This window comes from Schistocerca gregaria, chromosome 2 (genome assembly GCF_023897955.1).
Source record: "Schistocerca gregaria isolate iqSchGreg1 chromosome 2, iqSchGreg1.2, whole genome shotgun sequence".
Classification (NCBI taxonomy): Eukaryota; Metazoa; Arthropoda; class Insecta; order Orthoptera; family Acrididae; genus Schistocerca; species Schistocerca gregaria.
In genome coordinates, this window is record NC_064921.1 from 1,054,538,900 (window position 1) to 1,054,552,783 (window position 13,884).

General features: G+C 45.0%; 1 protein-coding gene across 1 annotated transcript in view; it reads right to left on the reverse strand.

Annotated features, from left to right (window-relative positions):
• Positions 1 to 264: 264 nt before the first annotated feature.
• The window catches only part of LOC126335589 (cytochrome P450 9e2-like), an 84,487-nt gene continuing 70,867 nt past the window's right edge, over positions 265 to 13,884 (reverse strand). Inside the window, exons 7-8 of the mRNA XM_049999028.1 lie at positions 5,724 to 5,987; positions 265 to 4,852 (exon numbers count right to left, since the gene is read on the reverse strand). Of these exons, the coding sequence (XP_049854985.1) occupies positions 4,686 to 4,852; positions 5,724 to 5,987 (431 nt within the window). The 3' untranslated portion in view covers positions 265 to 4,685. The remainder of the gene's footprint in view (positions 4,853 to 5,723; positions 5,988 to 13,884) is intronic.

Below are 13,884 nucleotides of genomic sequence, written 5' to 3' on the forward strand. Positions count from 1 at the left end.
AGCACCGTACTAGCCTGTTTACATATCTCTGGTTTTCAATTGCATTCCTATACCAGTTTCTTTGGTGCTTCAGTGTATTTCTTATTATTTTATGGATAATTGTTGTATTCACCAATCACTTTTGGCGGCCAAAATCAAAGGTAAGAGAAAACGAACCTCCTGCTGAAGAAAAGTAGTTTCTGTATGCAGGTGGGTTTTTACACGCATGTAACTAGTCTTTGGGGGGGCGTTAAACCTACAACATAAATAATATAGACAACAATATGAAAGTAGTAACAGTCATTTATTAAAATAAAATTACACTATAGTTAATCACTGGACGAGAGGCACTGAAATGAAAGTTGTGAACACTGGTGTCGGCTGATTAATGTGATAGTTGTTTAGTCTGGAAAGGTGTAAACTGTTTGTGATTCAGCATCGAATGAAAGCGAACAACTTGACAATCAGCGCTGACTGTTGGATGATGAAGTGTGAGCAGCTACTGGGCCTAACTGCAGCAGCCGCCGGTAACTATTGGGCAGCCGGAACTGGTCGACAGCTGACGGTCTGCTGGCCGAAGCGGTGTGTGCGCTTCATCCGCGAACGGTGGAGGGAAGGTGATGGAGGACGTAGCGAGTGCTCCCCCACATTGGCGCCCTCTGTGGGGGTCGATACAGCTACTGGCGGATGGAGCGGAGCATTTGTGAGTCGTGTAGCGGAAGGAAAACAAGGCTCAAGTTAGCTGCGCCACACATTTAGCGACTGATCGTAATTATGAGGCGCCACGCTGAAGACTGCGAACCCGGTTACGCCCTCTCGGGACTGATCTGTGTACCGTGCGCGAGGTCGACACAGCATTATTGAAACAACGTGCGACCTGTATTATATACATTTCGGTTGACGTTTATAAAATCGTGTAGATTGCGGTCTGTAGCAAGTATTATGATTTTCGTTACTTAGAACGAATACCGGATGAGTTAAGGCTATCTGTTTCGTGCAAGTGACTATAATGATAGTGTATTCTGGGTTTTTGTTTTAAATTATGACTATTAAATATCTCAAGCGATGCATCGTACGAAGAAAATGTTCTAGATGGCAAGTTAATTACAGTAACGGGCACACATATCGTGCAACTGGCCACTTTCGTACCAGCCCTCCTCCATGGGTGGGGTCAACTTCTTATTTTCAAATGGACTCCATATCCAGATTGTACGCCAAACATAAACACGATTTACTCAAACCATTGTCTCCCAATCGTTGTAGCTGGCGCTGTACGCTGTAATCCACAAATATCAAGAGCACTTTTTTTGCAGTTAACTGTTTCTACATGTCCTTTACTTCTGTGTTCTAACGGTTGATGTTGATGCTGAAATGTTAGATGAGTGTTTACAAATGTGGGGGAACAGTACGAATAATCTGAACAGACATCGTCATCTCTTGCAAATAAGCTTGATTTCAGTGGCCACCCTCGAACTTCACCATCAGGGTGACTGATTCCGATGTGTTGTCTTGTATCCCGGGTGTGACAGCCAAGTATTAAGAGTAAGTAACAGGTGAAAGCTTCACGAGCATAACAAAGGAAAAGTTACAGGTCAGACAGACAGTTGTGAACTCCATAGCACAACAATAGGCTTACACAAAATATCAGATGTCTCAAGTCACGTAGAAAGAAATATTTTCAGCTGGTGGCGCCATAAAGACGCCAGCCGCGCTTAAGAAATAACACTGCAAGACATAAAATACGGTTTGGAGATTAAGAGGGGGATAAGTGAGAGAGTATCTGGAAGGGGCGCATATGTCATGAAGAGCCTATAGCAGGAACAGGACACGAATATGCAACACACCCCTCCTCCCCCTATCCCTCTCTACGCACCTTTTGAAAAGCAGTGCTGGCAAGGGCCATCCAGCATAATGCGAAGTCAGGGACTGGCGCGACGAGAGGGAAAGTGATCAAAACTCCGATGCAGACCCTCCAAGGAGAGAGTCCCGGCAGTTGGAGTGACAGGAGTAGGGGATAGATAGGTCGGGCAGGTCGTAGCGGAAGTGGGGAGCTAGAAGTACTGCAGCAGCTCGGAACAGCAGATGGAGTTCTAGCTGGGTGGCTGAGGACTCGTGCGTGTCATGTCGTGGGTGCTAACGTAGTCAGTGCTGGTAAGTTATTTTAACAGACACCGTCTCTGTGTAAAGGCTTGGTCTTTCGTGAATACAACTGATTTAGAGCAACTGTGTCCTAGGTTGAGGATATTCTCTCAAAAGTTGTAAAACTGTCACAGTGTTCGTCATTCTGTACTAATTCCAATCCTTGCCTTTTGGAGTAAGGAAATTTGAACAACATAGTGAGGCGAACACTCTCTCTCACTCAGACTGACCCACTATTCCCGTTTTCTCCGAACTCTGTTGCCCAGCCCCAAGCAACACTCACGTTTGGGACGCGTCTGTGTGTTTCCATCCAACTGCCGTGACTCTCGCGCTGGTCTCTACGAGGCTATCAAAACAACAGCAATGAGGTACAACATCTGTGAAGTGACTGTGACAGCCGCAGCTGCCGTGGTTACTCACCAAAGTCAAGCACGCCAATGACGCGAGAGTAAGTGACTCAGCAAAACCACCTAATGGGAACAGAATAGTATTACATCCTCGTCGTTGTTCCTGGATCATGCTAAGCACAGTTTCTAAACAGACATTGAAGCAACTACCCATACTGTACTGTACAATCAAATTTGTAACGCTAAAGTAAATGTCGAACGTAAATATCTGCCCATAATGAGATTTTCACTCTGCATTGGAGTGTGCGCTGATATGAAACTTCCTGGCGGATTAAAACTGTGTGCCCGACCGAGACTAGAACTCGGGACCTTTGCCTTTCAGCCAGGAAGTTTCACAAATATCTACCGTTAGAAAATAAAAGTTTACATTTATATAGTAAATGAAGTGTAGAATCAAATGCATCGGTTCGTAATTGCAAAAATCGAGACGTCTGATATTTGTCGATTACAGCGTCACTTACCTCGAATGGAAAAGAGCTGTTTGAGTAAACCGTAAGTATTTATTAGGAGTATAATCCGAATGTGCAACAAAAAATCGGTGATTTCCGTTAGAAAATACCACGTTGGCGACACCCAAGCAGGAGGGGTGGTTAGAATGTGGCAACTTGTAGGTCAGACGATATACCGTCTTCACGAATTACTATTCGATACACCTAGCAGCAGTTGGCAGAATAATTCTGCCCGACACGCGACTGTAAATACTGGGCTCTCGATTCTTTTCAGGGGACGCCTCGGCTGTCACGTCGGCCTTCGGTAGAAACTTAGCTGCGCTGAAACTCACTGTAAGTCCAGAGATGCTCGTTGTCTCACTTCCCAGTGGTTGTAGTTTTTGTCGTATCGACCATACGTCGCTGAATAGATGTCCCGTTTACTAATATTTTCTTTCATCCAAAACATTTTTTTCGTACGATGCGTCGTTTTCGAGGTATTTAGCTGTCGCTAGTTGACACAAACATTCTTTTGTGTACGTAGTTCCGCGTAGTCAGCGCATACACAACTTTCCCAATGGAGCGCGGACCCCCTAAGCACAACAGCGCGGATCACACTCGCGCAGTGGTAACTGAACGCACGAGGTATTATAACGAGTGTACACACCTCCGATCAGTCAGTCTGTGTTAGTCTGTAGTCAAGTTTCATTCTGCGCCTAATAAGATTACCATATTCCTGTACATAGCCATGAAGATAAATGAATAGACGCTTCGTCAAGCATCAGAGATGTGTGAGATCAAATTAACGTACCAAGACCAAAGGAACTTCCAATTGTCAATTGTAAATAGCATCCAGAACCAAGTTAAGTAGTTTTTATTCTTGTTATTATTTTAATAAATGTGTGTGAAAATTAATCAAGTTCTGTTTAAAGTTGGTCACCGTCAATGTACTACTCTAAGCGTGCAAGTGGCATTTCTATCTCCTGACCTATCGGCAGAAGATAAACACGCCACGATAAGACCACGAGACATATTGCTGACACTCGCATAGAGCGACAAGTCAAATAATCTGATGGTGTGTGTACCGAAGGTCTTACAGTGCGCACACCGCACATTCTTTATACTGTAAAGTCGTGTTTCTGTTGTTTATGACGATGAGACAAAGGGGACAGTGAATCGCAGTGCCGGTACGGGTTTTATTTCTTTCGGAAAGCACAATGGGCTGGAGGACGGATCGTCAACAGTGCCGCATGTCGTGATTGCTCCCGCGAGGACGTTGTCGTTTAACCCAGGATTTCGCTGTAGTCTCGCGATCACAAGCCTTATGCCCCTATCTTTTCAAGCCTTGCTGTTCGAATACTGGTGCTAAACGTTTTTCAGCAACAATTTTCTAACCGCCTACCTCCGAGTACTTCACCGACTGATAAGAATTCGTTGCAGACGGCGCCTACGGAGGCGGGAAACGTGAATTTTGTGTTAGTTCCCTTTAAAAAATAAAGTGGAGAAGGGAAAGAAGGAAATGTGTGTTGCAGAATAACATATCAATATAAATAATGCATTCTTTTCGACCAGTGTATAACGTGATCAGACACATATTTGTGAGGTTAACAGACAGTTGTAACTTGAGTTATTGCATCCATGTGTACACAGTACTGTTTTCGAAGTAATTCAAGAATGTCAGATTTTTTTACCCTCTCGCATTCCTGTGGAACGACATGTGACAATTTTCTGATCAAACTCTACGCCGCACGCCAATCCAGGCGCCACCCTTGATACAGAGATTGAGCTTGTTTGGCTGTATCTTCAGAGGCACCGGTGTTTTGGCGACTACCTGGAAGCTGAACTTGGACATCAAGTATAGGAGTACCACCTTTGCCTCCATCAGCGCGAACCTCTGGGCTGAAAAAAAAAAACAAAAGCAATTGTCTTAAAGGACATACATACATTTTTGGTAGAACTTAACAGCAAGTTAGCACAGGTGTTGCTCATCTGTGGCTGAATGCAAACGTTGCGACTGAACGTCGGTATCGGCGTCTTTTTTCTGGAAGTTTCCAGTCACTTGAAGCTTTTCATAAACGTTAAGTAAAGTTGGCATTACGCGTTGACAAACGGAACCAACTTTCCTTCGCTGCGAGGTAGTTGTCTTTAATGCAAAACGGTTTCCATGAAATAGATCTGTCAGACCTACGGCATGAAAGCACCATACACTTGGTTTCAGTCAATTTTCATAGACAGCTATTTGAAGCAAGAGAACTATTTTCTATGAAACAGAAGTAGCATTTGGAGGAGGTAAACGTACGTAAATAAATGAGTTCATCCTGCCACAGGCTAACAAGACAGTATAAGTAACGCTTTTTTAATGGGATGATTCAACGTGAGTCAGCAAAAATGTTTGAAACGCAGTGGTTGTGATGTGCTTCTTGACTAATAGAGCGATAGTATTTTCGACGAAAAGTCTGTTCTTTTAGAGTACGATGGATGTGAGCTTAAGTTCTTAAATGCTATGTGATTTTACTAAAAATGTTCTAGCTTAGACATTTCACTGTACTTAGCTTTTAGTTACAGCCTATAGCGTTTATCTGACATATGATTATCGTTTCAAAACCGATAAGATTGAAATGTAAGGTCAATGCTGATAGCTGGAAATTTAAGTTTCGCATGTACAGAAATACATCATGAAGCCAGAGCTAAACGATGGTTTCTAATATTGAAATGGTGTAGATAGAAGTGAGAATAAAGCAACAAAATTTACTAACAGAAAATAGCTTACCAATGCATATGCGGGGTCCGGCGCCGAAAGGGAAGTATGTGAAGGGCTTGATGCGGTGCTTGTTCTCTGGACTGAAGCGTTCCGGGTCGAAAGTTTCTGGGTCTGGGAAGTACTTTGGGTCGTGGTGGATGGCGTGTACGGGGATCCAGATGACCTCCCCTGGTCGCACCTCCACTCCTCGGCACACCTCCGTGTCCGGCAGCTGGTAGGGGCGCACACACACCCTGTACAGCGCCACACCTGGCGTGTACATCCGCAGTGTTTCTGTCAGCAGGAAGACAACACTCTCACCAGTCTGAGCATACGTTCGGGCGTTCGCTACATCACATAAATCTCCTGCACCGAAAATCACATGTGCGTCAAATGTCATTTGTTAATGAGATTCTGAATAGCAACAGATACACACTTTTACAGTTACAGTGTTTACTGACCATCGAACATTAATACAATTCATATCGCCAGGTCCAGCCATAAATGAAAAATTAAAAGCTCCAAAATAAATAAATAAGTAAAATAAAATAAGTGAGAACTGAAATTCTAAAAGTTCACCATGTATCACAGGATTCAGAAAGTGACACTTGATAATGGCATAAATTTAAAATGGAACCATACAACACAGGCAACTGTAGAATTTTGAAAGCAGACGTTTCTGATTCCATTACGTACCGTCGAGCAGCGCTGACCGCACGGCGGAACGAAAATTCGGTCGAGTTTCGCGCAGGAAATTTGCGATACAGGTACAGACAAGTAACTATTCGAACTTTTTTTTATAATGAGGAATTTTATAAAATCTAATAACTATTTGGATATTTACCTGGCACCGAGAGAAAACTAGCTGTTTGGAATCAGTGTTACCAGCGTATCCGAGTACTGAGTGGGTGAGTGGTTACTGACGCGTTAGCTGCTGTAGAGATGTTAACACACATCTTAGTAAAGTCTTCTGATTATGTCAAAGAGAAGAGTCTGGAGAAAAGTATTTTACAGTATTCAAAATTATATCACTGACTGACGGTTTGTCAACACAATTATCATACCAATATCACCAAATGTCAAACAATGCAAGGACGTTTTATTAAGAGAGATTAAGAAAATGTGTGGGTTCAGTGAATTAAATGGCCAAGCAGCCATTGCTACTCTGTTGGAACCAAGATTTCAAAACCTAAATTTTCAAGATCTAGCAGCATGAGGGCGATCCACATAAAACTCAGAAGTGTGGTTTATGAGCAACGAAGTAGTCCAAATGAAATGGAGGAATCCGAATTTTGTAAACATCAAATATCTAGCGCAAGGCAACAAAAAAATAAATAAATCAAACACTCCGAAGTATCGAAGTATCTCTTTATCTGTCAAACTCTGCAGTATCTTAAAAAAATTGCTGAATGGGAAGGTATGAAAGTCCTCTGTCCTGTTTGTACAAATATGCACAACAATATCCTTTCGTCCGTGCAACATCTGTGCCTAGTGAGAGTTTATTTTCAAAAGTTGGTGAGGAAAATGCTGTTTTGGGGAAACTTCCCCAAAGGTGTAGTTTTTGTTGAACTTTTGTTGTTAGTAAGGAAATGAAAGTATTTGATGTGTCGGCCATGCCACCGTGGTAACACCGGCTGCCGCCAGATCAACAAAGTAAAGCAATGTCGGGGCCTTGGCTTGCATTTGGACGAGTGACTGTCCAGGTCTGCTCAGCGCTGTCGGCAAGCGAGGTGCACTTAGACTTTGTGAGGCCAATTGAGGGGTTGTTTCACCGAGGAATAGCGGCTCCGATCACGAAGACTGACAATGGCAAGGAGAGCAGTGTACTGACCACGTGCCCTCCACATCCGCATCCAGTGATGCCTGTCAGCTCAGGATGATATGGTGGTCGATCAGTACCATTGGGTCTTCCGAGGCTTGTTAGGACAGAGAGAGAGAGAGAGAGAGAGAGGATTTGTTTTATTAGGGTACATAAAATAAGGCACCGAGTAACATATCACACGATGGAGGTCTCATAAGTCTAGTAAAAAGCAAGAAAAAAAGGTTGCTTCATAAACAGTTGTCCTCACTCCTCGACACAGTCTCCTCCAAAGTTACGCACTTGGTGCAGCAATCCTCCAGCTTTCTCATCCCATCACACTGTGCAAAATATACGACTGCGAGATCACTTCCTTATTTGATGAAAATTTCTTCCCAGCAAGCCAAAGTCTCAAGTTCGAGAACAGGAAAAAGTCACATGGGACTAAATCCACGTTGCATGAGGAGCCAGTTCGAAGCCCAGCTCATCCACTTTTGCCACTGATACCGTTGATGTGTGGAATGATGGTTCAAAAAATGGTTCAAATGGCTCTGAGCACTATAGGACTTAACATCTTTGGTCATCAGTCCCCTAGAACTTAGAACTACTTAAATCTAACTAACCTAAGGACAGCACACAACACCCAGTCATCACGAGGCAGAGAAAATCCCTGACCCCGTCAGGAATCGAACCCAGGAACCCGGGCGTGGGAAGCGAGAACGCTACTGCATGACCACGAGCTGCGGACGTGGAATGATGCATCATCCTGATGGTAGAATACTTTTTTGTCTGACAGTTCAAAGGATGGCGTGCCAGATGAGTTTTTGGTCGACTGTGAGCAGTTGCGGCATCCATGGGCGTTGGCAGGGGTTGGGGCTATGGGCGCTATCTACATCTACATCTACATCTACATCCGTACTCCGCAAGCCACCTGACGGTGTGTGGCGGAGGGTACCCTGAGTACCTCTATCGGTTCTCCCTTCTATTTCAGTCTCGTATTGTACGTGGAAAGAAGGACTGTCGGTATGCTTCTGTGTGGGCTCTAATCTCTCTGATTTTATCCTCATGGTCTCTTCGCGAGATATACGTAGGAGGGAGCAATATACTGCTTGACTCTTCGGTGAAGGTATGTTCTCGAAACTTCAACAAAAGCCCGTACCGAGCTACTGAGCGTCTCTCCTGCAGAGTCTTCCACTGGAGTTTATCTATCATCTCCGTAACGCTTTCGCAATTACTAAATGATCCTGTAACGAAGCGCGCTGCTCTCCGTTGGATCTTCTCTATCTCTTCTATCAAGCCTACCTGGTGCGGATCCCACACTGCTGAGCAGTATTCAAGCATTGGGCGAACAAGCGTACTGTAACCTACTTCCTTTGTTGTCGGATAGCATTTCCTTAGGATTCTTCCAATGAATCTCAGTCTGGCATCTGCTTTACCGACGATCAACTTTATATGATCATTCCATTTTAAATCACTCCTAATGCGTACTCCCAGATAATTTATGGAATTAACTGCTTCCAGTTGCTGACCTGCTATTTTGTAGCTAAATGATAAGGGACCTATCTTTCTATGTATTCGCATCACATTACACTTCGCTACATTGAGATTCAATTGCCATTCCGTGCACCATGCGTCAATTCGCTGCAGATCCTCCTGCATTTCAGTACAATTTTCCATTGTTGCAACCTCTCGATACACCACAGCATCATCTACAAAAAGCCTCAGTGAACTTCCGATGTCATCCACCAGGTCATTTATGTATATTGTGAATAGCAACGGTCCTATGACACTCCCCTGCGGCACACCTGAAATCACTCTTACTTCGGAAGACTTCTCTCCATTGAGAATGACGTGCTGCGTTCTGTTATCTAGGCCCCCCCCCCTCCCCTCCCCCCAATGGAGTATCATATTACACTGGATAAAATGACTTCAGAAATCAGCGAATATATTACTCCAACAGATTCAATCATTATTTTTTATAACTATGGAGCGATATAGGTTGCAATGTATACCAAACACATTTTAACAAAAGACTAATAGCGACAAACAGGTTACTACCTAAACCAATAAATATCATTTAACTTACAATAGGCGTCTTATTATTTATTAATACACATTTTTTACCTTGAAGTCTAAAACAGTTACCAAAAACTACTTTAAGCAACACCAAATTTTACCAATTCTTCGGTAGAAGACCCCAACTCTCATTTTGTTAAGCTATATTCCATACCACCAAACCCTCTCCCCCCCCCCCATTACACCCCCCCCACCCGTTGACCGACTTTTAGAATCGCCCCTGGTGGCATCCATCTTGCACACAGCTTTTATATAGCCAATTCTCCATGCAGGGTGTTATGCACTCGCTCAGTTGAAATGCATACAGTCTCTGCAGTTTTTCGAATTTTTATTTGGCGGTCTCGCATCGCCACACCATGGACTTCGTAAATGGTTTCTTTTATGGTGACTTCAATTGGACGGAATTCGTCTTCGGTGCTGGTCCGACCACGTTTAAATTCATTAATTCAGACGCAAATGATCGTCACTGATGGTGCAGAGCCCGAATGAACTTGACCCATTTCTATTTGGTATTGTGCGGCAGTCCAAGTCCTCAAATAAAAACGATTAATAACGTCACAAAACACGATTTTGTCCATTTTCAGTAGCAGTCGACACACTGACCAATTCAGAGGGCTGTCAACAATGAAATGCACGCTGTACACTGTTGAAATTCCTCATACAATCCTTACCCACCCGGTTGGCCGTGTGGTCTCACGCACGGTTTTCCGGCCGGGAAGGAGCGCCTGGTCCCCGGCACGAATCCACACGGCGGATTTGTGTCGAGGTCCGGTGAACCGGCCAGTCTGTGGATGGTTTTTAGGCGGTCTTCCATCTGCCTCGGCGAATGCGGACTGGTTCCCCTTGTTCCGCCTCAGTTACACTATGTCGGCGACTGCTGCGTAAACAAGTTCTCCACGTACGCGTACACCACCATTACTCTACCACGCAAACATAGGGGTTACACTCGTCTGGTGTGAGACGCTCCCTGTGGGGTCCATCGAGGGCCGAATCGCACAATAACCCTGGATTCGGTGTGGGGCGACGGAGGGGTGAAGTGGACTGCGGTAGTCGTCGTGGGGTTGTGGACCACTGTGGCTGCGGCTGGGGCAAAGTCTTGCCGTCGTTTCTAGGTCCCCGGTTAACATACAATACAATACGATTTTTGCAATGATCAAGCGTACCAACCATGAAATCGCAATAAAAATGTTAACTTTTTTCATGGAAATTTACTAGACTTGTCAAACCACCTTCGTGTATACTCAGCAGTACTTCACTTGCATAGAAAATATAGATATGAGTAGATATTTATGGAAAAAAATTAGCTTCAGCTGCGTGTAGTTTGCTTAATTTAATCTGCTACTGGTTTCGAAGCTTCAAGCTTCATCATTAGGTGACAGCAAATAATAATGGGAGCATAAATGTGTAGCAATTGGAGCAGTCAGTCACGGAAGTCACTATACTAATGCTGCGCTTGTATTCGTCCTAGTCGAAGGAAAGGGAAATGTTCTCAGAATTCAATGTAGGCGCGGTTGGGCGATGAAATGTGAGGCCGCTAGCAGAGTGTGGTAACAAAAGAAAATGGTTCTGAGCACTATGGTACTTAACTTCTGAGGTCATCAGTCCCCTAGAACTTAGAACTACTTAAACCTAACTAACATAAGGAAATCACACACATCCATGCGCGAGGCAAGATTCGAACCAGCGACAGTAGCTTTCGCGCGGTTCCAGACTCTGGCGCCTAGAACCGCTCGCCGACCACGGCTGGCAGAGTGTGGTGACAGTCAACAGCCAGCGGGCCAGGCAAGGTGAACATGGCACTCACGGTCATGGAGCTGTGACGGCAGTATTGAACTCGTAACTTGTTTTGAGTGCAGGAACACTGAGGCAGAAAACTCCTGCGTTGCTCTGAGTTATTGTGATGTATGAGGCGGGGCAGTAGGCCAGAGCCAAGAGGGGCGATTTGTAAGTAGTTGACATGTGGGAAATTATCCTTGCCGTAGTTACTGTCTCTGTCTGACACTACGTCAGAAGCAAGGGGAAAAATGATATAAATAGATGGACAGTTTTAGCTTGGGGCACAGTGTGCCACGTCAGCCAAGCGTCGGGGTGGACGTGTGCTGAGCTTCGCTATAGGGGCCAATCTAGCAGCAATGTTATAAGTATTTTGCATAAACTTGTATTCTGATTCCTATGTACTTGTTCGGGCTATATTCCGCCTCTGGGGACACAACACCAAGGCAGGACAGAACGGCAGCCCAGAACTTGGAGATCGCACAGTCTGCCTGAAAGAGGGCAGTGACATCAGTCTGCAGCAGGCTCAGTTCCACTCCCCTCTACGGGCCACGTTCGCTTCGTACCTGGCGTACTGGGGTCTGGGCGAGGTGTACGCTGTGGGAGGCTTGGCAGTGCTGCCGCAGCACCAGGGACGGCGGTGGGTGCTGCCGTCGGGCAAGCACCACTAGCAGCAAGTAACGGCACAGCATCCAGGAGGCTGCGGGTTGACGTCTGGTCCTGTCGTGGAAGCAGTAGCGGCCTGAGGACCACAGGTGACCAGTACACCCACCTTCGTCCAATGGTTGGACAGAACAGTCCAAACAGGGCGGAAGGTTGCGAGGTGCAGGGACTGTAGCAGTCTGCGGAATGACAGGCAGCAGTGCGGCGACTGGGAGGGCGCGGCAGACGTACAGCGGGATGGCCTTGGTGGCGGCAGCAGCAGTCGGGGGACTCGAGGGACAGCGCGCGGCCGGCACGCTGACGCTACGCTTCACCCATCGAGTGCTGTAAATTATTTGGATAAACGAATGTTGTAACACTCTGCACTGCCCCTTGACGCTCGTGAACTTGCTCAGCCTCCTGACAAACTACGGTGCTGTGGGTCCCGGATTCAGCTCTGCCATCTAGAGTCTCGGGTTTGACACACTGACCCCACAACAGTGGTGTCAAAAGTGGTGCCAGTTACAACACTGTTACCGGGTTTCCACTCCCACATCTTATGTCGAGCGAGTAGTGTTGAGGTGTGCCTGAGTAGAGGGCTAGTTCAGGTGTTTGGTTGCATTCACGATGAGTGGTCATGCACTTCTTGTTATGTTTTGTCGTACAGGAGGTGTTTGTCCATACCTGTATAGGGAGGGAAGCAGGACTGTTCACCTGCACACGAACATTATGTCGATGGGTGAGTGACATTTGACTTATTATTTATGTGTCATTCTTTTGTGTTTTGAATGGCTATGTATGAATGAGGATAGACTTTTTAAATATTTTTTTAAGGCCAGAGGAGCCTATAGATTTATCTGGAATCAGGGGAAAGGGAGGAGATGATAATATAGCACCTAAGTGATTCAAATTTTTGTAACATGACATATCACGGATTACCATGTAATAAGTAGGTGCCAAAGAGTTGTTTGATTTGTAAGAAATTTTGTCATTTGGCTCGAAATTGTTCAGAATGTTGATGGGCGATGATTCGCTGCAGGAACTAAGTTTAAGAAGTAGCAGGCTGAAATTAATGGTAACAGTGGAGCTATAAGCAAGAATGACGGAAACACGGTCAGCAGCAGAGGCTGTGACAGTAACTACAGCTGAAGCTGTAGCCGCTCTAATGGAGGAAACTCGGGTATTAGCAGAGGTGCGGATAAAGGGCAAGGAAAAATTTGAAGAATTAGCAGGGAGATTTGAAGCATTGCAAGTAGGGGAAGGGACATCGGGTGGAAGTAAATTACAGGTCGTGGAGTGTTACAAACCATTTCACATGGCAATTACGGCATTGATTAACCCCTTCTCGGGTAAAGCAGTCTAGGATGCGTCGGTATTCCTTAATGAAATTATCACTATGGCTGAGGCCCATAGGTGGTCGGATGTTGTAATGTTGAGAGTGGCGAAGCTACGCTTGATAGGGAATGCCAAGTCGTACGTATCGTACCATGAAACGGTGAACAATGTGGGGACGTTTTCAGAGCTTGAGACTGAGTTATGCTAGAGGTACCAAAACCAGAATGGTACCAGGTTTCTTCGTGAAAAATTAAGTGTGTTAGTTATGAGGTGAAATGTGACTGGAAGTTTTCTCAGACAGGCTTCTAAAATTGAATGTACAAACGTTTGAACTGTCATAGAATGGGAAGACTAATAGAGTGCTGTTACAAGAGTCTGAAAACAGGGTGTTAGATGTTTTTCTCGGGGAGTACCACGGGAGATGTCACTTCAGGTGAGAATGGAGAATCTCAGTGATTACCACATACTTAGAGGGGGTAGATTATGCGAAGAAAGCAAAGGATGGAGCATAAAGTTCTGGCAACCGAAATTAAGTGTTTTGGTTGTGGTAAGGTGGGTCATATTAAG